Source organism: Haemaphysalis longicornis, unplaced genomic scaffold (assembly GCF_048455015.1).
Source record: "Haemaphysalis longicornis isolate Haplotype H1 unplaced genomic scaffold, Haemaphysalis longicornis Haplotype H1 scaffold_3, whole genome shotgun sequence".
NCBI lineage: Eukaryota > Metazoa > Arthropoda > Arachnida > Ixodida > Ixodidae > Haemaphysalis > Haemaphysalis longicornis.
This window is the reverse complement of record NW_027526335.1, coordinates 159,128,187-159,151,937: the sequence shown is the minus strand read 5'-3', so window position 1 is coordinate 159,151,937 and position 23,751 is coordinate 159,128,187. Positions and strand designations below refer to the sequence as shown.

General features: G+C 49.2%; 1 protein-coding gene across 1 annotated transcript in view; it reads right to left on the bottom strand.

Annotated features, from left to right (window-relative positions):
- Positions 1-4,603: 4,603 nt before the first annotated feature.
- The window catches only part of LOC144173488 (isoinhibitor K-like), a 34,724-nt gene continuing 15,576 nt past the window's right edge, over positions 4,604-23,751 (bottom strand). The window contains exons 2-3 of the mRNA XM_077701893.1: positions 13,859-14,038; positions 4,604-4,768 (exon numbers count right to left, since the gene is read on the bottom strand). Of these exons, the coding sequence (XP_077558019.1) occupies positions 4,692-4,768; positions 13,859-14,038 (257 nt within the window). The 3' untranslated portion in view covers positions 4,604-4,691. The remainder of the gene's footprint in view (positions 4,769-13,858; positions 14,039-23,751) is intronic.

Sequence of the window (23,751 nt, the reverse complement as noted above, 5' to 3'; positions counted from 1 at the left end):
ACCCTGGAAGTGCAGCCAAAAGCAAAATCCACGAAAGATAAATCTGTTTCAAAGCCCAAGAATCAGATATTACAAGCTGCAGTTGCTGCAGCCGGTCTCTCTGAATTATAGGGGTTCTAAAAGTCGTTCAGTGGAATTGTCGCTCCGTTTCGGCAGGCTTTGCGGATTTACTTTGTTTGTGCTCCCAATTTTCCCCAGACGTAATTTTGCTACAGGAAACCTGGCTTAGTAGCAACCAAAAATTTGGACTTTATAATTACCGCACTTTTCGACTAGACAGGCCAACCCGAGGTGGCGGTCTGTTAAGTTTGATATCTACAAAGTTTGCCCACACCGCGAAGGTGTCCTTCCAACTTCAACGCCCAGACTGTGAAATTTTAGTGCTGGAATTAAAGCTACCTGGTTGCCTCCCCTTCTCATTGGCCAACGTGTACTTTCCTAGTGGCGTCGTTGATTCCGAACCACTTGATTTGGCTATTGCTTCGGCTGTACCTCCCATTATCTTTGCAGGAGACTTTAATTCCCACCACGTTACTTGGGGCTTCCGGACGGATTCTTGCGGTAATCGCTTGTTGGATTGGATTACAGATAACAACTTAACATGCATAAATTCGGATTCTCCAACCTACCATAAGGGACAAACGCAATCTGTTTTGGATTTAACTATATCTTCTCGAGGTGTTTCAGTGCCTTCTTGGTCGACCGTTGATGGCGGGTCGAGTAGTGACCACATCCCAATAGTTTTTGACATTGGGTGTCCCATCCGTTCCGTTAACCGCCAGAGCCGTTCTTTTGTTAACTATAAAAAGTTTCAAACCTCTCTGAAGGAGTCCCTGTCCTCTCTGGTCACTCAAAATGAAGCTGAATGTGCGACAGGCCTTTGTTCCGCCCTTTCCTCTTCAGCTCAGTCGTCATTATTTGAAGTGATGTCGAAGAAGTCAGTATTGCCGAGTCCCTGGTGGGACGAAGAATGTTCGCGCTGCTTTAGACATAGAAAGGCGGCCTGGAAGAAACTTTGCCATAACCTATCCCCGCTTAACTGGTGCAACTACAAATATTTTTCAGCGGTATTCAAACGCGCTGTTTCTAATGCTAAACAGACTTATGACACAGATCGATCTCTGTATCTCTCCAAGCCTAACAATACGCGTGCGCTTTTTCGCTTTCTTCGATCGCGGAAAGCAGTACCCTCTCCAGATAATACAGACTCCGTGGTGCTATCGTCAGGTGAACTCTCAGAGTCCCTAGAGTCGATAGCTGATGGGCTTCAAGCTCGTTTTTCATCCTTCTTAGCGATGTCATTTACTCCGCCAGACGTGGTAGACGACTTCATAGAGGTAACGCTATCAGAGCTCGCTGACGTCATGACTAAATTGACTGCTGCAGCTCCTGGCCCAGATGGCATTACAACTGAAATGCTGAAGTTATTATTTGACGAGGCTCCCAATCATTTACTTAACATGATCAATTATTCTATTCGACATGCATGGATCCCCGATGTCTGGCGTCTCGCCAGAATACTTCCGGTACTTAAGAATGCTGGTCAGGGCCTCTCGATTGAAAACGTCAGGCCTATTGCGTTGACATCTAATGTGGTTAAATTAATCGAGCGGATTTTGCAGCAGCGCATAATGCAATTGGTGTCCAGTTCTAGAATCTTTAGCCCAAGACAAATTGGTTTCTGCCCTGGGTGTTCGATTTGGAGTGCGCATATGGACCTTGAAAGCCGGATTAAACTTGCCCGTCGCACTAACCAGTTTTTGGCCCTAGTAACCCTAGATGTAGCAAAAGCTTTTGATAGCGTCGAATACCCTGTGTTGTTGTCCCGGTTACAAGTCTTAAACTTCCCAAGGTATATCATAGCTTGGATTTGTGAATTTCTGAGAGACAGGCAGTTCAGTTGTGTAAAATTTAATGTTACCTCCTCACAGCGGCCACAGTCTAGGGGCGTACCGCAAGGGGCGGTCCTTTCCCCTGTTCTTTTTAACATCCTTGTAAGCGCTATTCCGGTGGTTTCTGGTGTTTCTACATATGTATATGCCGACGATATTGCGTTTTTTGCCTCAGCACCTGACATTCAATCTCTTCACAAATTATTGCAGTCTTATCTGAATATTATTGCCTCGTGGTTGGACAGTATTTGTCTCTCTATGAATGTGAACAAATGTTCCTTATTAGTTTTTCCAATCTCAGGTCCTGTTAACATTACTCTCAGTTACCGACAGTGCATAATTCCTCAGGTTCCTTCTTTAAAGTACCTCGGAATTATTTACACCAGTGAACTTGACTGGACCCCACATATAGCCCTCATTGAGGCCAAAGGTGCACGTGCTGTCGGGATGTTGAGAAGTCTCAGTCATAGAAAGAAGGGCATGCGCAGAGAGACCCTTCTTATGATATATAGAATGTACGTTCGCCCCATTTTAGAGTTTGGGTGCGTGTTATTCTCTGGGTGCGCCGCGTATAAGCTTCACCGTCTGGTTATTCTGGAGCGCCAGGCTCTTCGCTGCTGTTTAGGGTTGCCTAAGAATGCAGCAAATGCAGTAGTTTACTTGGAAGCGCGCGTTCCTCCTCTGCTTAATATGTTCCGGATTCTGACGGTTGAAACTTTTCTGAGAGCTTATAGCTCTGAGGTGAACAGGGAGCAGTTTATCTTTATTGCAGAACCAAGTGCGTTTATGGTGCACCAATGGCCCAGGTCCTTATGTCCACAAAGCACTTTGATACAGAGCTTCCTTTCTCCATTGGGTGTAGCAATAAATCAGTTTATTCCATATACTGACAGGAGTTCACCTCTTTCTATCAATTTCCGGAACATTTTCCCCCAAAATGCTAAACTTTTACCAGCCCGGCTACTCAATCGCCTTCTCGAAGATTATTTGGCCTCTATGCAGCCAGGTGCTATAATTTATACAGATGCCTCTCAACGAGAAGAAAAATCCGGTATCGGAATATTTTCCCTTTCCCTTAACTGGACCTTTTCGGTTCGTCTGCGTGATTTTATCCCCATATTCTTTGCGGAATTCCTGGCAATTGTCCTGGCGCTACGAAAGCTGGATGTGTCAATTACATCTCCAATGATAATTTCCGATTCTTTTTCTGTATGCCTAGCCCTTTCTTCCCCTAAAGACACTCCCTTTCTGCGGACGTTTCGGTCACTCCTTCCACCTCACTTCACTGAAATTGACCTTCTTTGGGTTCCTGGTCATGCAGGGATCACATTCAACGAGACTGCTGACTCTCTAGCAAGGGTAGCACTTTCTGGGCCTGTAGTAGACGTCGTAGAGCCGACACCTTTAATAACAGCAGCTAGGTACCGTAGGATGCTGAAACTCCAAGTACAGCAAGAATCGGTTTTATTATCATTAAGGGATTTCAATCATCTTAAATTTTCATGGAAACCTGAATGGTGCCCTTCACGCAACTTAGAGGTGATTATTACAGCCTTACGTTGTCGAGTACCCAAGTTAAATAGGTATTTGCACAGGTCTCGCCTGGCGCCAACAGCTCTGTGCAGCTATTGCAACGAAGACGAGTCTGTCGATCACTTCCTTTTGACATGCCGACGTTTTTCCCGAGTCAGACGTCAGTCCCTGGAGGTGCCGCTTAACAGTTTGGGGGTATCCCTAACAGTGCCGGCTATTCTATCGTTCGGGGCATCCGAAACGGGGTTCTGCCGCCGGGATGTATGCTCTGCCCTCCGGCGCTACATTGAAAATTCAAAACGATTCTCTTTATGATTGCGATTGGTCACCCTCGCTTTGATTTTTCAGGATTTTTTTTTTCCTTTTTTCTCAAAAATTTTTCAAACCGGTCTAAATTATCTTTCCTAAAAGTCGCGTGATTAGAAAAGAATTTCATTCATTTTAACCATCGTCTGTTGATTGGCCGATCCCCTGATTGGGTATGTGCCACACCTAAAGGCGCAACAACAACAACAACAAGGGGGCTCGAGACAATGGAGGCGAGAAGAAAGAGGAACGAAGCTAGGGGTTCGAGAAAGATCGAGAAGCGATCGAGGGCAACCAGCGGAGCGTCTACCCCAGGTAGCCTGGCACTCGACCAGCGGAAGTCGACCGGACTGCGGGTACGCCGATCCTCAGAAGACCCTGCGCTCCAGCAGCAGTCGCCCGGACTGCGGGAGCACTACCCCAAGCACGGCCCGTGTTCCCGCCGACCAGCTTCCTCGCCAAGTCGTCATTGCGCCGAGACTGTTCTCGGATGCCGGGGCCACGCCGCGTCAACGACAACAACCGCCACTGGTAGTCGACTTAGACCGGAGCTTCTACTCACCGCCGCTCCCTCCGCCGCCAAACGGTGAGGCCCCTTGTGAAATTTCCCGCGGGCTTGGACTCGGACTCTTTATTCGGACTCTATATTTCGCGGCATCTTTATTGCTTTTTTTCTCCTTCCTTTTCTACTTTTTATTTTTTTGATAAATACTTCCGTTGCTTGCGATATGTTCACCTGCCTCGTCGCTTGTGAGCCGCTCCCACTACAGCCCTGAACCTGCCATAACATCACAGACCCATTCAATGGTTGGGTGTCTTGTTGAAAAAATCAAGAAAACATTACACGGTGGACCACCTTGTGTATACTGCGTATTGTTTTATTGTTGAACTTGCATTCAGTTCCAGGGATTATAAAGCGCTACAAAGGGGCTTCACCTTTTACCAAGACCGCGAGATCCTTCACTCCATCTTGTTATGTAAAACGCGGTGTGGTCGTGTGGTATTTCTTCGGGGGCACAGGCGTGGTCTCCATTTTCCTATAAGGGGAAAAGGCAAGCACGAAGACCATACAGTGAATGTCGACATTGCTTATTACAGTTAGAGGCAACAACCTCAAAAGCGTTCCTCATTACGACTCCTGCTGCCACTGGTGAGGCTATAGCAGCGCCAGTGAAAGATAAATGGTTAAATGAAAGTTTTCAAGATGACACATGAGGTAACCGCCTAATTTCTTGTGACAACATTGTTATTCCGAGATTTCATTAGTTTTTTCCTAAACTCAGCTGCTTGCTTTAACGTTCAGTAACCACTCAATAAAAATAAATATAAATGTGTTCACTTTTGCACGTGCTGGTTGTGATGGTCAAGTTATTCGAGTATTAGCCATATTATGCATGACCTTTTCTTACATATAGTCTGGACGTTTTCCTGGCTGAAGCTGGCCTGAGCTGGTTGGCAAGGATTCACAGGAAGCATGACTTGGCACACAGTGATAAGACCAGTAAACACCACTGTGCATTGGAAAAGCATCGCTACAGTAACATATTTATTTTACAAAAGTCTTATAGTGTGTGCCAGCTTGTGTAAAATTCTGGAAATATAATACTACCTGGAATTTTTGTTGCCATCGCGGGATTTATCATGCTCGGTTTTAAAGTAATGAATCGGTGCTCTCGCAGACATTCAATTTTTGCGAAATTCCAGCAAACAAGCATGGAATTGCGAAGATTTCTGAGGTTACCAAAAATTACGGAAGAAACCTTGGGTCACCGTAATGACTAGAAATGCTACAGCTAATGCGATGATGTTTCTGACAATGAGCTACTTGTCAATGAGTGGTAGAGGTTATATAGTAAATACTAAATATAAGAACAATGCCGATTGGGGTAGGGGAATCTTGGAAAGAAGTCATTCCTGGGAGCATGACAATGGCAGGAAAACAGCGGGTAAAGCAGCGAACGCACTTTTTTGTGTAATCCGCGGTTTGAATCGGTAAGGATCGAGGTGCATTCGATTGGTCGCTGTGATCTTGGGGCTCATAGCCGATCTGTGTGGAGACGGACCACCACCAGAGCGACACACATTGCTCTCTAACCGAGCGCATCCCCCAATCTCGGAGTAACGGCTGATTCTAGGGCATCGGCGTGGCTTCCATTCTGACTGTCAATACTCAGGGTATGTAGGAAGATTGACGGTGACGCCGGGCCCGTGTCATGCTTTGACCTAATACACTGAATGGGTCGACTGAATGACTCGCTGCCACATTTCGGCGGCCACTTTAAAGAGTTCTGTGGCGATTCTCAGACACACGTTGTTAGCAAAACCAGCCAAACATGCTTTCAGCGGACCGTTTCGACGACGAAGTAGCCGCTTTCAAGAGCGCTCATCAGCGGCCAACTTAATCGCCATCGATTACCGCCTAAGGTCTTACGGCGCCAAGTTACAAGTATGTCCAGCTGCGAGCTGCGCAGGGTACCTAGTGTATCAGTGCGTCGAAGCGTGTGCTTCAATGAATCATTGACGCCACAGTATTGGCAATGGGAGTGCAGTGCTGCAGTCTGTACTTCAAAGGAGTTGCTCTAAGCACCGTATGCCAATGTTTGAATGAAGGCCGTGCGCTAACAGCGCCAGTCGCCAGCGCCTACAGGCCGCTTGCCGACAACTTCTCTGCAACTGAATAAGCAGAAATACCGCACACATACCCAAAAAGATACTCGCTACAAGTCGGAAGGGCTACAATGGGATCGCCTTGGGTACTTCGGCTCGAAGCGATGCCAGGAAAAGAGAGCGCACACGCACTCGCCCGAGGGTTAAACCACAGAGCGCCTGAGCATGCACTTCCTCTATCAAAGGCACGTGGGACCCCAGCTGTAAATCTAGAAGCAGTTGCCAACAGAGGTTTGCTGCGAACAGCCCGTCAATAAAGAAGCACCCAACACCGACGCCAAAACAAAATACTCACGAGCCGGGAATCCGCTATGCTAAGGGAATTCAGACAAACAGGCTACCAACTTTCATTGGCCGGGAAAACCAAAAGAACTCCCTCAAACTAAATCAAATTTTTTTGTTCGGGCTGTACTGTTGCCAACTCATACTCAAAAAGCTCATCTTTGCTCAAAATCACTCTTACTCAAACCTCAGGAGCTGGGTTGTAATCGCACTCACCGTTACTCAAACTCACATGTCCGCGTGAGTACTCGTTCTCGATATGTACTCATTCGAACTCAACTTATTTGTACTCACTCGTACACATACTCGATCTGTACTCACGACTAGTCGTACTCAGTCTGTACTCCCGAGTATTCGCAATTAATTGTATTCACTCGTACTCAATTCAGTCTGTACTGACGAGTATTCGCACTTAATCTATACTCACGAGAAATCGTACTCAATCTGCACTGACGAGTATCCGCACTCAATCTGTACTCAATCGTATTCAACTCATCTGTATTCTCGTACTCATACTCAATCTGTACTCACGGGTACTCGTGCTCAATCTTCACCACACATTTACTCGTATTTAAAATGTTTCTACTAAGTTGTAATCGCAATCAACCACTTGAGTCACGCGTTTCCGAACTACGTCAATGGACTCCACCAAGTATAAAAAGAGCAAAGGTAAAAGATTGTTCACTCACTGGTCTAAAGTTGTTAGTGGTCATTAAGGAAGGTAGCGACGATTGCGGTGCATTTTTAAAGAAGCCGTAACCGTGCATTATCGAAGTACACTGCGCACATAGCTTTAGTGTAGACACCATCAGTTCAAATATAGTCAAAGTTTGCTCCACACCAAAAGAAATATTCTGAATTGCAATAGCAAAAATCAGCCGAAACACACTGACATAGAAGGTGCGTCGACAAGTTTCCCGACACAAAATCAAATTTATATTTCGTCCGTGCAGCGAAACAAACCGAATATCAATTGCGAACACCATTACCAGCAGACGCCTTGAGTTACGACATAAAAGACAGAAAGCTCAATCGTCCTGGTACAAGCCTGAAGCTTCCAACACTTGAAGCGTATTCCTAAGGTGAAATACGTATCCGGTCTGTTCGGTCACACGCTACAACGAACCGTGCCCACAATTACAGCGGACCACAAGCCTCACGCACACCGCAGAAAAATTCATCGCACAAAATATACCGTATGTAAAGAAATACGACAGTCCCCCCAAACTCTTCCAAGCACAATTTGAGGTATTCACACAGCTGCGACCCTTAGGCGTTGACTTCGACGACAGAGTCCGGGCCGGGCAATGGTACAAGGTATCGCAAACTGTAAAATCGTTATTATTACTTTCAAACGGTAGAATAGCAGAAAACAGCTTCTCTTCCTTGGCAATTAGAGAACAACTTGAGGTACAACAAAGCACGATAGAGGTATTGCAAGAAGGGTCCACAAAGGGCTGCCTTATCTTCACAAAAACAACCGATCACATAGATGTTACCACCTATTTGACGCGTCCATCTCACAGCGCCGGAAGATTCGGTTCCAGCAGAACAGCTGCTGCTGCCGCTGCTATTTACTTATCGTCTTTCAAGCGCTACCCGTAGATATAAAACCCCAATTATTTCATCGTATTCTTACGTGGCGAAATAACGATGAGACGAACCATGATTAATGAGGCGATGATTTTAATGAGCATCCGCCATCTTGGCGTGAGCACGGCTATGTCACTCGATGTGCTTCATCTCCTTAGAAGGTGGGCAAACGTGGCGGCATGCGTGATTCCCGTTTCTTCGTCTCTTCCTTGTGGCATTTCCCCCCGGTCAAGGGGACCGTCCCAATCGATGCCGCCGTGACGTGACGAATGCGATTAACGGGGCACTGACACAAAAATTTTGCATCTTGTTTTTTTTGTTGCGATAAGTAGCTAGTGACCTACTTATGACCTGTAGAAACCTCATTTGATTCAGCGTGCGAAGCTTGTTTAATTAGAGGCATTTTCAATGCGGCCAGTCGCAGTTTCGGTTTCAGCTAGTGCCGCGAAACGATAGATTTTGTGGATTTTGTGTGAACAAAGCTGACCACGTGACCGTCGGAGGGATATCACAGAGCAGAGCCGCCGTAGCACTGTAGAATCCGCATCGACGGCAGTTTCTGCGAATGCCCCCACGTACTGATCTCGCGAGGCGCTTAATTAAAAAGCGACCGTGGATGTGACGCAGGCGCTGCGAGTGCGAATGCTACCGCGGCTAAAGAACGACGCGCGACGCTCGAGACAGTGGGTGGCAAGACGCGCGCTGGGAGCAGCCGTCCGGTCTGCCTACAGGTCCGCCTACAGATGTGTTCGGCTAGCACTGCGGCTAAGCAAGCGGTGCAGATGACAATTTTTAATGCAACCCGCCATCGCATCATTAACTCCTTTCTCATGTAAGCCATCATGGTCTGGACTTGGGGACAATTTCGTGCAGCGGTAACAAGCTATCGCTCGAGCTACCTGCCGGCCTGAGTAGCCTGGGCCACTTCGCGGCCGTGGCCGCCACCTGCACAGCGACCGTGCGGCTAGCTCAGTGGGCTTTTTGTGCCTCCGGCGCGTTTCCGCATCCAATGGTAATAAACAGTAATAGAAACCGAGTGCCTGGAATCGCTGTAGAACTTTGGTCGGGGCCAGCTGCCCGATGAGCTGACGAAATCACGGCGCCTCCGCCGCCAACGATCGGGTCGTTCGTTCTCGAGAGCAGAAGCTCCGCCCTCCGGCCCTCCGATTGGAGCGGCGAGCCGGGCGAGCCGGCGAAAAACGCCGGCAGTGCGGAAGCGGCAAACACAAACTCGTGACGTGTTCCGATGTTGTTTATTTACACGATATCCTCGGGATGTCGATTGCGCGTGGTCCTCTGCTGGCTGCTCGGTTGCGTTTCGCACACTTCAAAATTGATTTTAAATATGTTCTAGGCTGTATTCGCCGCTGATATTTTGCAGATGATGTATATGTGTTCCCACCAATCTATCTCCGAAGTTTTCTCGCCTTCAAAATTTTGTGTCAGTGCCCCTTTAAGACAAGCGATGCGATTCAGCGAACAGTGTGGTACTTGCCGCCATGCTGGACGATGATTGCATGGATCATACCTGGCCCAGTTATGGCGATGTCCTGAAGAAAGCGACGAATGGTCATGTGTACTCGAAACCACATCAGACGAGAGGGCTGCGGCCACGGCGTCATCGGCTCGTGTCGTCTGGTCTAAACTCGTTGCAGCTGGTCTTCATGGCGGCATGTGTAATTGCCCACTTCGTCTCTTCCGCGTGACAATTTGCCGCGACCCCGGATATTAATATCAGTAAGAAATATGTTTGCAAACCGTCAGCTGTGGGTTGTAAATGCAATGTGCTGAAATCCTACGTGAGGACCATCTCAGCTATGGTTTATTACAAGGCGACGTACGTCATTTGACTGGCTTTTTTATGGGGCCGTAGTTGCTTTGGTTATTTCATTCCATAAGAGCAAGGGGTGGCGCGGCAGGGCTATTTCGCGCGAAATTTAAAGTTGCAGGGTACTACTGCCACTACTGCTCCAGCGGTGGTCTCCTCCTTTTGTTGTCTTCCTTACGAGGCCCCTGGAAAGGCGTCTGGCTAGCGTCGCTTCTCTCTCTCTCTCTCTCTCTCTCTCTCTCTCTCTCTCTCTCTCTCTGCGGCATTGGGGCCAGGAGTGCTATCACAGTGAAGACTAAGCAGGGGATGGCAAACGGCAACTGGCTGCCTGTCATCGGTCTATCTGTTAGCCGCGGCCAGAAAAGGAAAAAAACGCATATTTGGCGCCTGCGTCGTCGGTTGTCGTTCTTTTAGGTGCGAAGCACCTTCGGACCGAGCTTTGTTCTGTTTCAAGAGCGCCCGGACGCTTTGTCGGTTATGCCATGTAGCTCGGACGCTACATGGTCATGTAGCTCGGACGCAGAGCGTGGACGCTTTGTCCTTGCCTTGGCGTCTGCAGTGTTATAAACCGAATATGAGCATGTTAGACCAGCTAAAAGGTGGCAAAACGCAAAAAAAAGGCCAAACCATACTATCAACGCTAATTCGCGGAAACAAGGTTAGAGAGAGGGACGGAAAAAGGGAGGGAGGAGGGAGGGAGGAACAGACGCACAGCACCGCCGGAGGGTGGTGGTGATCGTATCGAGCCTTTTGGGCAGCCTGCGATGTTGAAAGCCGTTCACGAGCGACTTGGCGGACCACGGCAACTTTTGCTATGATATTGCTGGAGGAAGGTTACCTGTTGCCGTTGATAAGTATCTTGTCCACTTCCTGTTAAACAACGGGGTGATCGACTTCAGAAACGCGGTATGGTCCCTGTGAACTTGGCTAGCATGGCCAGTGGTTGTATGGCCCAATGAGGGTGGGTGTATGCCCCAAAGGTTGGTTGCCGAAATCAAATATGTCTCTGTTGGATTCCAAAAGATGAGACAACTCTTGGGCATGTGTTGGGCACAGATCTGGCGCAATAATGCTCGCAAATTCGTCGGATTCCAGAACGGAGATGGCAAGGGCTGCAGGGTCGTCCGAAGTTAGCGAAGAAACCTCGAAGTCCGATAGTGGAAACAGGACAGCCAACAAAATTTCTTTAGAAAGTGCGGAATGGGAACCACTTTTTTGACGTGCCATCTAACAACGCTGTAGAGAGTGACATAAAAAACCGAAATATCATCGGGCACACAAAACAAAACAGGACGACGATGGCAATAATGGTGCCAATAATTAAAAATATATAAATTTAAATTGTCAGAATGCAGTGGTCGCCGTCTTTATAACCCCTAGTCACTTCATTCATTTTTGTTTTTAACCAGTGGCATTGGTGATAGACAGGCCAGGGTGGCAAGAGCAGTCATCGAAGTCAATAAGCTATACCCATCAGATCGGACAGAAGAAAAATCGCTCAAAATCACCGCAAAGCAATACATCCATATTAGCAACTGTTTACGCATTCCAGTGTCATTATGATCCTCCTCCAAGACATTCATAATGTAGTAACTGTTGTCGATGTAAAACCAGAAAATAGCTCTGCGTACGCTTGTGCCGCGTCCCCACGCGTTTTTTTTCCTTCCAGTAGAGTTTCTCCAGATGTACGAGTAAGGTATTGACCTTAAAATTTTCTGTCAGTCCCGGTTGACGCGTGAGGGTTACGTAGTGGGTCTGGAGCGGCAACGGCTGAATTCATATAATTTCAGTTTCAGTGTGTGGTAAAACCTAAAGGCCATTGTGCATATTTATTCTTTCTTCGGACTCTTATAACTTGACCCAGAACTTTAATGCGAAACCCGCAGTTTTACCTCTTTATCAATGCAGGATTCGGGTAACAGTAGCTTTGATTGTCCCCTCTACAGCAGAGTGTCCGGGGTTCTGGTGGCTAACGTTTAACAGAAAAAATCTTTTTAAATGCGAATGCATTTCTTAGTCGGGGGTTGTCGTGCTCCGTCGGCGTGCGCCTGCATTCCTCCAGCGCGAGCGCACGTGAGCGCGCGCCTCGTAGTTCTGCCTTCGTCGTCGTCGTCGTCGTAAATGCGAATGCATTTCTTAGTCGGGGGTTGTCGTGCTCCGTCGGCGTGCGCCCGCAGGTGTTATCTCTCCGCGCTCCTCCTCGCCCCTAGCAACACCTGTGGCGCGCCTAGCAACCGGAGCAGGTGGTAGCTCGGGCGGGAGTAGCGGAGGGCAAGGGGAGAGGAGGAGCCCGCTCGGGCGTGTGAGGGCGCTGGCATCACGGAGCTCGGGCGGAGTAGCGGAGAGTGAGTGGAGAGGAGCAGCGCACTCGGGCGTGTGAGGGCGCTCGCATCGCGGAGCTCGGCGGGAGAGAGAGCTCGCGCGCGGGGCGGGCGTGTTGCGCGGGTCTCTCTCTCCTCTCCGTGTACCCTCTCTCCGCTCGCTGCGCTCGGAAAATGTATATAAATGCAGTGGAGCGCACGCCTCTCTCCGTTACTGCTTGCTGCAGCGCACTCATCGGTGCACCCAATGCATTCGCATTTCCGCACGATCCCCTTCGGGGAGGTGGGGGGAGTTTTTTTTTCCACTTGTGTGCCGCGCGCTGCGTACGCGGTGATACGGGCGGGGCCCACAGATTCATGCACAGCAGGCAACGTATACTCCCAGAAAAATCGGCTCCTGTAATGAGCGATTGACAGATATCGCTCTAGATGATTTGACAGCGTTTTGTTCCCAAGTATGCGCAGACCAAGAGACTTGCACACATCTCCGCACCCCCGAACACGATCATTTCCAAGCAAGGGCAGCCCCTTCCCACCTCCGTCTGCCATTAATTGTTAAAGCAACTACGCCACAACTTGGGCTGAGCGTGAATGTTCTGCGGCCTTTTGTCAGTCCCTCTGGAGCTTGGTAGTATGTGTTTAATCCTAATTGATATAAATGGTGGTTTTGATACTCTAATTTTTATTACTCAGTCTGTGGTTTCCAACACTGGTTGTCTAGCCAAATTTTTCTACAACATATGTGGCAGACCATTTAACTTCTTTTGTAGAAGGGTATAACATTTTGTGATCGTTGTAGCCGTGAAACCCCTTTAGCAATACTTAACCATCATGAACTATTTACACTGGGGTCCGTGCGTTTGTATCAGGAATCCCACAAACGAAATACACGTGCCCCTTTTGAAGCTCTTTGTAGTTATTTTTTCAGGCTACATTTCTCCTGAAGGGAGAATTACAACCGAACGGCACCCTAATTCGTCTGATGAGGGTGTAGGACTGCCGTTTGGCCACAAGCTTTATTTCGTTCTGTAAGATTCACGTATCAAAACAAAAATTCGTCATGGCATGCACACATTGCCGTCCTAACAAAAGGGGACATATCTGACCGAGACACACGCCCTCTCACCTATACACGTGCTTATGCAGGGAATTAGCCAAAATAGGCGCACCCTATCTGATTACCTAGGTTCGTCTGCTCTAAGCCCATGCCTTCAAATACGCGCCTGACGTTTTCCTAGGCTATGGGCAAACTAAAAATGAAACGAATCTGCATGGTACATCCCATGGGTGCCGTTCTTCTTGCGGTGAATCCGTTTGTGTAGATTCGTAACTGAAAAATTCGTTTTCGGAGCTCATGCTGTCTCTACGTTTATGGCGGAAAGTCTACTGTGGTACCGATTCCTTGTAATATTAACTAGAATACCAGTTTTACCTACCCAAGCATGTTCGTTGACAGGTCCAGCAGCTATGGAACCGGTTTTTGTTGCCTTGGCAGCCACCATAAATAAATTGTTCACAATGACCACTGGTATTATTATAGAACCACCTCGGCATCGATGCTCTGCACCGCCCAGGGTCAGCCGGGAAGCCGCATAAAGATGGTTGGCGAAATGGCTCTGCAAATAAAATGAAGGTAATTAATTATCTATGTAAAACTTCTTTTCACATTTTCGTTTTGTTTATGCAGGTAAATGCCCATTACTTATGTACATATATATATATATATATATATATATATATATATATATATATATATATATATATATATATATATATATATATATATATATATATATATATATATATATATTGTGAGCGCTTACTTGTGCACCTGTGAACTGCCCCACACCGTGCCCGTCCACCATCTACCGGTGTGGTCAACCCCTCACCTGTCCATAACCATTACAATCATCATTTGTACATAATCATCATCTTAAGTCGTGTGTGTGTAGAATCGCGATCTGGCAAGTAAAGGTCGGAACCGTTCGCTCTGCTGCCTCCCTGAGAGAAGCGTCCTGTCTTCTTACAAGTGGTGGAGGTTGCGTTCGACCCCGACCTCTACCTCAACCGGCCGCACCCCTGGAGCTTCGTTCAGGACGTCGTGTGCTACCCCCAACCCGCCCAATGGAGCGAGAAGGAGCTCAGAATACCGCAGCTTCTGCCCCGGCATGGATGGTGACCTGCCGCCAGCGCGAACCTCCTTTCTTCGCTGGCCTCCACGGTGATGACGTCGAGGAGTGGCTTGAGCAGTACAACCGCGTCAGCCAATTTAATGGGTGGAACGACACTTTTAAGCTGCAGACCATCAGGTTCTACTTGACTAAGGTTGCCGAGACGTGGTACCTCAACAACCAAGGTGACATTTCTGACTGGGCCGACTTCACTGAGCAGCTGCGTCGGATTTTCGGCACGCCGTCTGCTCGCTCCGATGGAGCGAAGAGTGCACTGGAAGCCCGCTGGCAGCGCTCTGACGAGACGTACGTATCGTACATTGAGGACGTCCTTGCCCTTTGCCGTATACGGTCAGCCCTGACATGTCGGAGGCTGACAAGGTTCGCCATATCCTCAAGGGCATCACAGAGTCCGCATTCAATGCACTTGCGCTGCAAAATCCATCCACCGTGAATGACATACGGACCACATGCCAACGTCTTGATGAACTTCAAGCAATGCGCCTCCAGCCAGCTCATGGACAAGCTCGTCTTCCTGCCGAACCGGACTTGCGTGTTTTAATACGCAGCATAATCCGTGAAGAACTTCAGCTACAAGCTTCGCCCTGTGGTCATGGAGACCGATGCTCCCAGCCTGCGACTAACTTGCGGGAGATTATCAAGGAGGAATTGGCGTCGATAACGGGAAATCCACGCAATGGGCCTCCAGTTGTTTTCGACGTGCCGTCTTACGCGGAAGCAGCTTCCCGAACGCCGGTCTCGAACATGGAAATTTCTGTGCCTTCGTCCGTGCTCGGTATAGTCGCAGCCGTCTCCTCGCCGCCTCCGGCTCAGATTGGCTACACAAACTGGCGGCCGCGTCTGGATGTTCGGCCTAATGACCGCCCAGTGTGCTTCTACTGCGGTATTCGAGGCCATATCTCTCGCTTCTGTCGACGGCGCCAGCGAGATGAGCAGCGAGGCTACGCTCCGTACGAACGCGACGTTCGCTACAACTACGGTCCTAGGGAACGTGCGTATCCACCTCGACAGCGCTCACTGTCTCCTCATGATTCGGGCGACCCTTCCCGCGGTTACCGTGATCAGACGAGACGCCGTTCGCCTACGCCTCCGCGCCGTTTTGTGTCACCTCTCCGCCCCGTTCTACGTGACCCTGGCAGCCAATCGGAAAACTAGGCGCTGCAGTTTGTGGAGGGGAAACTGCATCGTTTGGACTGATTGAAACTCCTCCAGAGCGCCCTTCAAATGTGTTATCTGTGGAAGTGGAAGGTATGTGCGTGAAAGCTTTAGTTGACACCGGAGCCAGCCTTTCTGTTATGGATTCTAATCTTTGTTCTCGTCTACGAAAAGTCAAGACCCCTTACGCTGGCCCTTCGTTATCTAATGCAAACGGACATATTATGCAGCCTGTCGCAAGTTGTACTGCACGAGTGTTAATCGGGAAAGATCGTCATCATATCCAATTTGCGGTCCTGTCACAGTGCTCTCATGAACTAATTTTGGGTTGGGACTTTCTCTCCTCAGCGTCCACCGTCATATCCTGTCGCCACCCAGCCGTTCAAATCAGCGATACCGAGTTTACATCTGCTGCGACCTTACGACGTCAGGTTTTGATTCTGCATGCTGACCACGTCCTACCGCCTGGTAGCGAAGTCCTGACGGTTTCATCCGAAAACATTTTTGACGGCGACGTGATAGCTTCTCCAGCGAGCCGCTTGATTCCCCGCGGAATCGCCATGTCTACCTGCCTCCTTCGCTTTTCGCGGGGACTTGCAGCTCTGGCAGCGCTCAACACCACCGGTGAGCCAATTTTGCTACGCAAGGGCACGACCGTTGCTTCTGTTGTCGACCGCGAGCCACTTTCTATCGTGTCCAACACCATTACTCCTTCGCGCATGCGGGATTCAGCCCCCTCGGCTGTTCCCCCTAGCATCGCTACCACTGTTAGCCCAGACCTCACGGCGGCACAGACGGAAAAATTGCTGGCCGTCCTGAAAAAGCACAGCGCATCATTCGACGTTTCTTCGAACTGACTCAAACGTACGTCTGTCGCCGCGCATCGAATTGAAACAAACGGCTCAGCCATTATACGCCGTCGTTCGTACAGAGTATCTTCGCACGAATGCGAAATTATAGAAGAACAAGTTTCTGACATGCTTAAGCGCGATGTCATACGCCCCTCATCAAGTTCATGGTCATCGCCGGTTGTGCTTGTGCAGAAGAAGGATGGTTCGGTTCGGTTTTGCGTTGACTACCGTGCTCTAAATAAGATAACTCGAAAGAATGTTTATCCGATGCCTCACATCGATGACGCGTTGGACAGTCTCCAAGGGGCAGAATACTTCTCTAGTCTCGACTTACGCTCCGGATATTGGCAGATCCCGATGCACGAAGATGACAAGGAAAAAACTGCCTTCGCTACTCCTGCCTTCGCTGTGAGCGCTTACTTGTGCACCTGTGAACTGCCCCACACCGTGCCCGTCCACCGTCTACCGGTGTGGTCAACCCCTCACCTGTCCATAACCATTACAATCATCATTTGTACATAATCATCATCTTAAGTCGTGTGTGTGTGGAATCGCGATCTGGCAAGGAAAGGTCGGAACCGTTCGCTCTGCTGCCTCCCTGAGAGAAGCGTCCTGTCTTCTTACAATATATATATATATATATATATATATATATATATATATATATATATATATATATATATATATATATATATATATATATATATATATATATATATATATACAGAAAGATAGGGCAGCAGTCTACAACGCCAAAGGAGGCATAGGGGTGTGGTTAGGCTCTTTTCTTTTTCACTACGGTTAATGAAGTAAACATTTTTTTTAATGAAGAGAAGAAAGAAAGAAAGAAAAACACGCGCCCAGAGTGGGGACCGAACCCACGCCTTTCGATTACATGTCGAATGCCTTACCAATTCGGCTATCTGGGCGACTGTGTTCTCCTTCACTTTCTAGGCTATTTATATTTACTAGAAGTGTTCTGACGCTTGAGGGTGGTAGCCAGCGCCACTCTGACTACACGGGGAGAAGGGGACCTTCTTTTCAACCCACGGGGCGTGACTCGAGCGTCTACAGCCTGTCATGAGCGGGTAACTGGCGGGAAGCCCTCTTATGCTACCTAGGCATCAAGGCTGCCAGAACCGAGACCCTCGCTAGGCTTTCGCAGAATAATATAGTAAGAAAATGAGGGGCTCGTTGAGGAAATACAGAAAGATAGGGCAGCAGTCTACAACGCCAAAGGAGGCATAGGGGTGTGTTTAGGCTCTTTTCTTTTTCACTACGGTTAATGAAGTAAACATTTTTTTAATGAAGAGAAGAAAGAAAGAAAGAAAAACACGCGCCCAGAGTGGGGACCGAACCCACGCCTTTCGATTACATGTCGAATGCCTTACCAATTCGGCTATGTGGGCGACTGTGTTCTCCTTCACTTTCTAGGCTTTTTATATTTACTAGAAGTGTTCTGACGCTTGAGGGTGGTAGCCAGCGCCACTCTGACTACACGGGGAGAAGGGGACCTTCTTTTCAACCCACGGGGCGTGACTCGAGCGTCTACAGCCTGTCATGAGCGGGTAACTGGCGGGAAGCCCTCTTATGCTACCTAGGCATCAAGGCTGCCAGAACCGAGACCCTCGCTAGGCTTTCGCAGAATAATATAGTAAGAAAATGAGGGGCTCGTTGAGGAAATACAGAAAGATAGGGCAGCAGTCTACAACGCCAAAGGAGGCATAGGGGTGTGTTTAGGCTCTTTTCTTTTTCACTACGGTTAATGAAGTAAACATTTTTTTAATGAAGAGAAGAAAGAAAGAAAGAAAAACACGCGCCCAGAGTGGGGACCGAACCCACGCCTTTCGATTACATGTCGAATGCCTTACCAATTCGGCTATGTGGGCGACTGTGTTCTCCTTCACTTTCTAGGCTTTTTATATTTACTAGAAGTGTTCTGACGCTTGAGGGTGGTAGCCAGCGCCACTCTGACTACACGGGGAGAAGGGGACCTTCTTTTCAACCCACGGGGCGTGACTCGAGCGTCTACAGCCTGTCATGAGCGGGTAACTGGCGGGAAGCCCTCTTATGCTACCTAGGCATCAAGGCTGCCAGAACCGAGACCCTCGCTAGGCTTTCGCAGAATAATATAGTAAGAAAATGAGGGGCTCGTTGAGGAAATACAGAAAGATAGGGCAGCAGTCTACAACGCCAAAGGAGGCATAGGGGTGTGGTTAGGCTCTTTTCTTTTTCACTACGGTTATTGAAGTAAACATTTTTTTAATGAAGAGAAGAAAGAAAGAAAGAAAAACACGCGCCCAGAGTGGGGACCGAACCCACGCCTTTCGATTACATGTCGAATGCCTTACCAATTCGGCTATCTGGGCGACTGTGTTCTCCTTCACTTTCTAGGCTATTTATATTTACTAGAACTGTTCTGACGCTTGAGGGTGGTAGCCAGCGCCACTCTGACTACACGGGGAGAAGGGGACCTTCTTTTCAACCCACGGGGCGTGACTCGAGCGTCTACAGCCTGTCATGAGCGGGTAACTGGCGGGAAGCCCTCTTATGCTACCTAGGCATCAAGGCTGCCAGAACCGAGACCCTCGCTAGGCTTTCGCAGAATAATATAGTAAGAAAATGAGGGGCTCGTTGAGGAAATACAGAAAGATAGGGCAGCAGTCTACAACGCCAAAGGAGGCATAGGGGTGTGGTTAGGCTTTTTTCTTTTTCACTACGGTTAATGAAGTTACGATTTTTTTAATATACAGAAGAAAGAAAGAAAGAAAAACACGCGCCCAGAGTGGGGACCGAACCCACGCCTTTCGATTACATGTCGAATGCCTTACCAATTCGGCTATCTGGGCGACTGTGTTCTCCTTCACTTTCTAGGCTTTTTATATTTACTAGAAGTGTTCTGACGCTTGAGGGTGGTAGCCAGCGCCACTCTGACTACACGGGGAGAAGGGGACCTTCTTTTCAACCCACGGGGCGTGACTCGAGCGTCTACAGCCTGTCATGAGCGGGTAACTGGCGGGAAGCCCTCTTATGCTACCTAGGCATCAAGGCTGCCAGAACCGAGACCCTCGCTAGGCTTTCGCAGAATAATATAGTAAGAAAATGAGGGGCTCGTTGAGGAAATACAGAAAGATAGGGCAGCAGTCTACAACGCCAAAGGAGGCATAGGGGTGTGGTTAGGCTCTTTTCTTTTTCTTTTCTTTTTCAAAAGAAAAGAGCCTAACCACACCCCTATGCCTCCTTTGGCGTTGTAGACTGCTGCCCTATCTTTCAAAAGAAAAGAGCCTAACCACACCCCTATGCCTCCTTTGGCGTTGTAGACTGCTGCCCTATCTTTCTGTATTTCCTCAACGAGCCCCTCATTTTCTGACTATATTATTCTGCGAAAGCCTAGCGAGGGTCTCGGTTCTAGCAGCCTTGATGCCTAGGTAGCATAAGAGGGCTTCCCGCCAGTTACCCGCTCATGACAGGCTGTAGACGCTCGAATCACGCCCCGTGGGTTGAAAAGAAGTTCCCCTTCTCCCCGTGTAGTCAGAGTGGCGCTGGCTACCACCCTCAAGCGTCAGAACACTTCTAGTAAATATAAATAGCCTAGAAAGTGAAGGAGAACACAGTCGCCCAGATAGCCGAATTGGTAAGGCATTCGACATGTAATCGAAAGGCGTGGGTTCGGTCCCCACTCTGGGCGCGTGTTTTTCTTTCTTTCTTTCTTCTCTTCATTAAAAAAAATGTTTACTTCATTAACCGTAGTGAAAAAGAAAAGAGCCTAACCACACCCCTATGCCTCCTTTGGCGTTGTAGACTGCTGCCCTATCTTTCTGTATTTCCTCAACGAGACCCTCATTTTCTTACTATATTATTCTGCGAAAGCCTAGCGAGGGTCTCGGTTCTGGCAGCCTTGATGCCTAGGTAGCATAAGAGGGCTTCCCGCCAGTTACCCGCTCATGACAGGCTGTAGACGCTCGAGTCACGCCGTGTAGTCAGAGTGGCGCTGGCTACCACCCTCAAGCGTCAGAACACTTCTAGTAAATATAAATAGCCTAGAAAGTGAAGGAGAACACAGTCGCCCAGATAGCCGAATTGGTAAGGCATTCGACATGTAATCGAAAGGCGTGGGTTCGGTCCCCACTCTGGGCGCGTGTTTTTCTTTCTTTCTTTCTTCCCTTCATTAAAAAAAATGTTTACTCCATTAACCGTAGTGAAAAAGAAAAGAGCCTAACCACACCCCTATGCCTCCTTTGGCGTTGTAGACTGCTGCCCTATCTTTCTGTATTTCCTCAACGAGCCCCTCATTTTCTTACTATATTATTCTGCGAAAGCCTAGCGAGGGTCTCGGTTCTGGCAGCCTTGATGCCTAGGTAGCATAAGAAGGCTTCCCGCCAGTTACCCGCTCATGACAGGCTGTAGACGCTCGAGTCACGCCCCGTGGGTTGAAAAGAAGGTCCCCTTCTCCCCGTGTAGTCAGAGTGGCGCTGGCTACCACCCTCAAGCGTCAGAACACTTCTAGTAAATATAAATAGCCTAGAAAGTGAAGGAGAACACAGTCGCCCAGATAGCCGAATTGGTAAGGCATTCGACATGTAATCGAAAGGCGTGGTTTCGGTCCCCACTCTGGGCGTGTGTTTTTCTTTCTTTCTTTCTTCTCTTCATTAAAAAAAATGTTTACTTCATTAACCGTAGTGAAAAAGAAAAGAGCCTAACCACACCCCTATGCCTCCTTTGGCGTTGTAGACTGCTGCCCTATCTTTCGGTATTTCCTCAACGAGCCCCTCATTTTCTTACTATATATATTGCCGCGAACCATACATTGGGTTTGTTTATTTGTGTTTTGCTTTTACCGCCCGGCTGCGCCGGTCTGTGCGCCAAGGAAAGCGCGTGTTCCATTCTTTCTTTCTGTGCCGCATGTGTTATCTGTTGTGATAGGGAGAGCATTCCGATCTAACGTGAACAGCCCAGAATAATCTTCTTGGATCTACTATGTTCTCGATGCGAATCGATGTTTCGAGAACCACGCGCGCCAGAAGATAAAAAGCCTGCAGTGCGGACGCCGGGGCATTCGATTCGACGACACTCGCCTGTGCAAGTCACTTTGTTGACCGCTGCTTCGCCGCCTCTGTATTCTTTTGAGTTGTTAGGGGAGCACAAGTTCGCTCCAATAAACGTGTTCCTCATTCAACACCACTGCATCGTCCTTGTCTTCGTGACATCTGGTGGAGGTGCTGGGTACGCACCCTTCATGCCCACTACAACCTCGAAAAGCCGCCAAGCCAGTCCAACAAGAGCCAGCCCCCGCCTGCAAGATTTACCGCCCGAGTTCGGTCTTCTGCCAGAAGGGCCCAAGAGAAGGAACGCTGCAACCAACACCATGGTGCAAGAAACAACGTCGCCAATCATCCTGCAGCAGCCCCGAGAACCGCCATCGTTCCGGGGAGCCCCCGCTGAAGACCCCGAAGAATGGTTGGAGAAGTTGGAGCGCGTCCGCATCTTCAACAGGTGGGACGATGAAGAAACTTTCCGGCATGTCTTCTTTTACTTAGAAGATGCTGCTCGAACTTGGTTCGAGAACCATGAGAGCTCTTTGACCGACTGGACTCAATTCAAGAGGGAGTTCCTTAAGACCTTCACTACCGTGGTTAGAAAAGAGCGAGCTGCGCTTTTGCTTGAAACTCGAACGCAGCACCCCAACGAAGGAGTCGTGATTTTCGTTGAGGAGATGAAGCGACTTTTTCGTCGTGCGGACCCTGAAATGACCGAGGAAAAGAAGCTCAGGTTTCTAATGCGAGGAGTGAAGCAAGAGCTTTTTGCTTGTCTAGTCCGTAACCCTCCGAAGACAGTGGCCGAATTCGCGTCTGAGGCGGCCGCGATGGAGAAGACGCTAAAAATTCGAACCAGGCAGTACGACCGCCCTGTCAACGCGCTGTTCTCGGAGACCATCGGTGCTGCAAATGGAAGCTCCGATACATTGCGAGAGACCATCCGAGCAGTGGTCAGGGAGGAGATTCGGAAGCTTTTTCCAACGACGCCGCAACCTCAAGTGGCTTCCCTGACCGACGTAATCCGAGAAGAAGTCCAAAACGCACTGGGAACTTCTACGCCGTCGGAAGCACCCCGCGAACCACAAGCCATGACCTACTCCTCGGCTGTTCGTCAACCCCGCCCTGCTCCAACCCGTCGTCAAGAGGCTGAGCCATACCGCCGACCAACGCCGCCCGCCCGACGCCCTGTAGACCAATACCAGACGCCAAGGAAGACCGACGTGTGGCGAACGCCCGATAATCGCCCGCTGTGCTACCACTGCGGAGAGGCCGACCACATCTACCGTCGCTGTCCCTACAAGAGGCTCGGTTTGCGAGGGTTCTCCGTCGACGCCCCACGCCCCCGATACGGCCAGCGCCCTGCTGAGATCGAAGAATACCTCTCCAACACCAACCGAGGACCAGCCCGCTTCAACCGTTCACCGTCGCCCTACCCGTCTCAGTCACCAAACCGCCGCAGCACTGCTGACTTCTCACGTGGAAGGTCCCCCAGCCCACGCGGGGGAAACTAAAAGCAGCAACTTCGGGAGGTAAAGTTGCACAACGGCGGAAAAATGAAAACCCTCCAACGACGCAGCGACTCGCTGAAGACCATCATTCACGACATGCCCTCATCCCGACGACCCGACCTAGCCCTAACGAGACTCCTGAACACGACGACAGCTACACGGCGCGACGCGTACCCGACCTGACCAAGACGTCCGTTGAGAAGACGACGACAACGACGATGCACAGTGCCCGACCATCAACACGTACAAGCAGAGATACGACGCCCCGACGAACCCGCAACTCGAGGACGACTGCATCTGACGTCAAGGTGTCCATCGACGGCTTTGACGTAGTCGCCCTCGTAGACACGGGAGCTGACTATTCGGTAATGAGCGGACCATTTGCGTCTAAACTGAAGAAAGTTATGACCAGATGGGACGGTCCGCACATACGCACAGCAGGAGGCCACCTCGTGACGCCAAGTGGAACGTGCACATCGCGCGTCACCATAGACGGCACAACGTACCCTGCGGCGTTCGTCGTTCTGCCTAACTGCTCCCGCGACGTGATTCTCGGAATGGACTTTTTGACGGACAACGGCGCAATA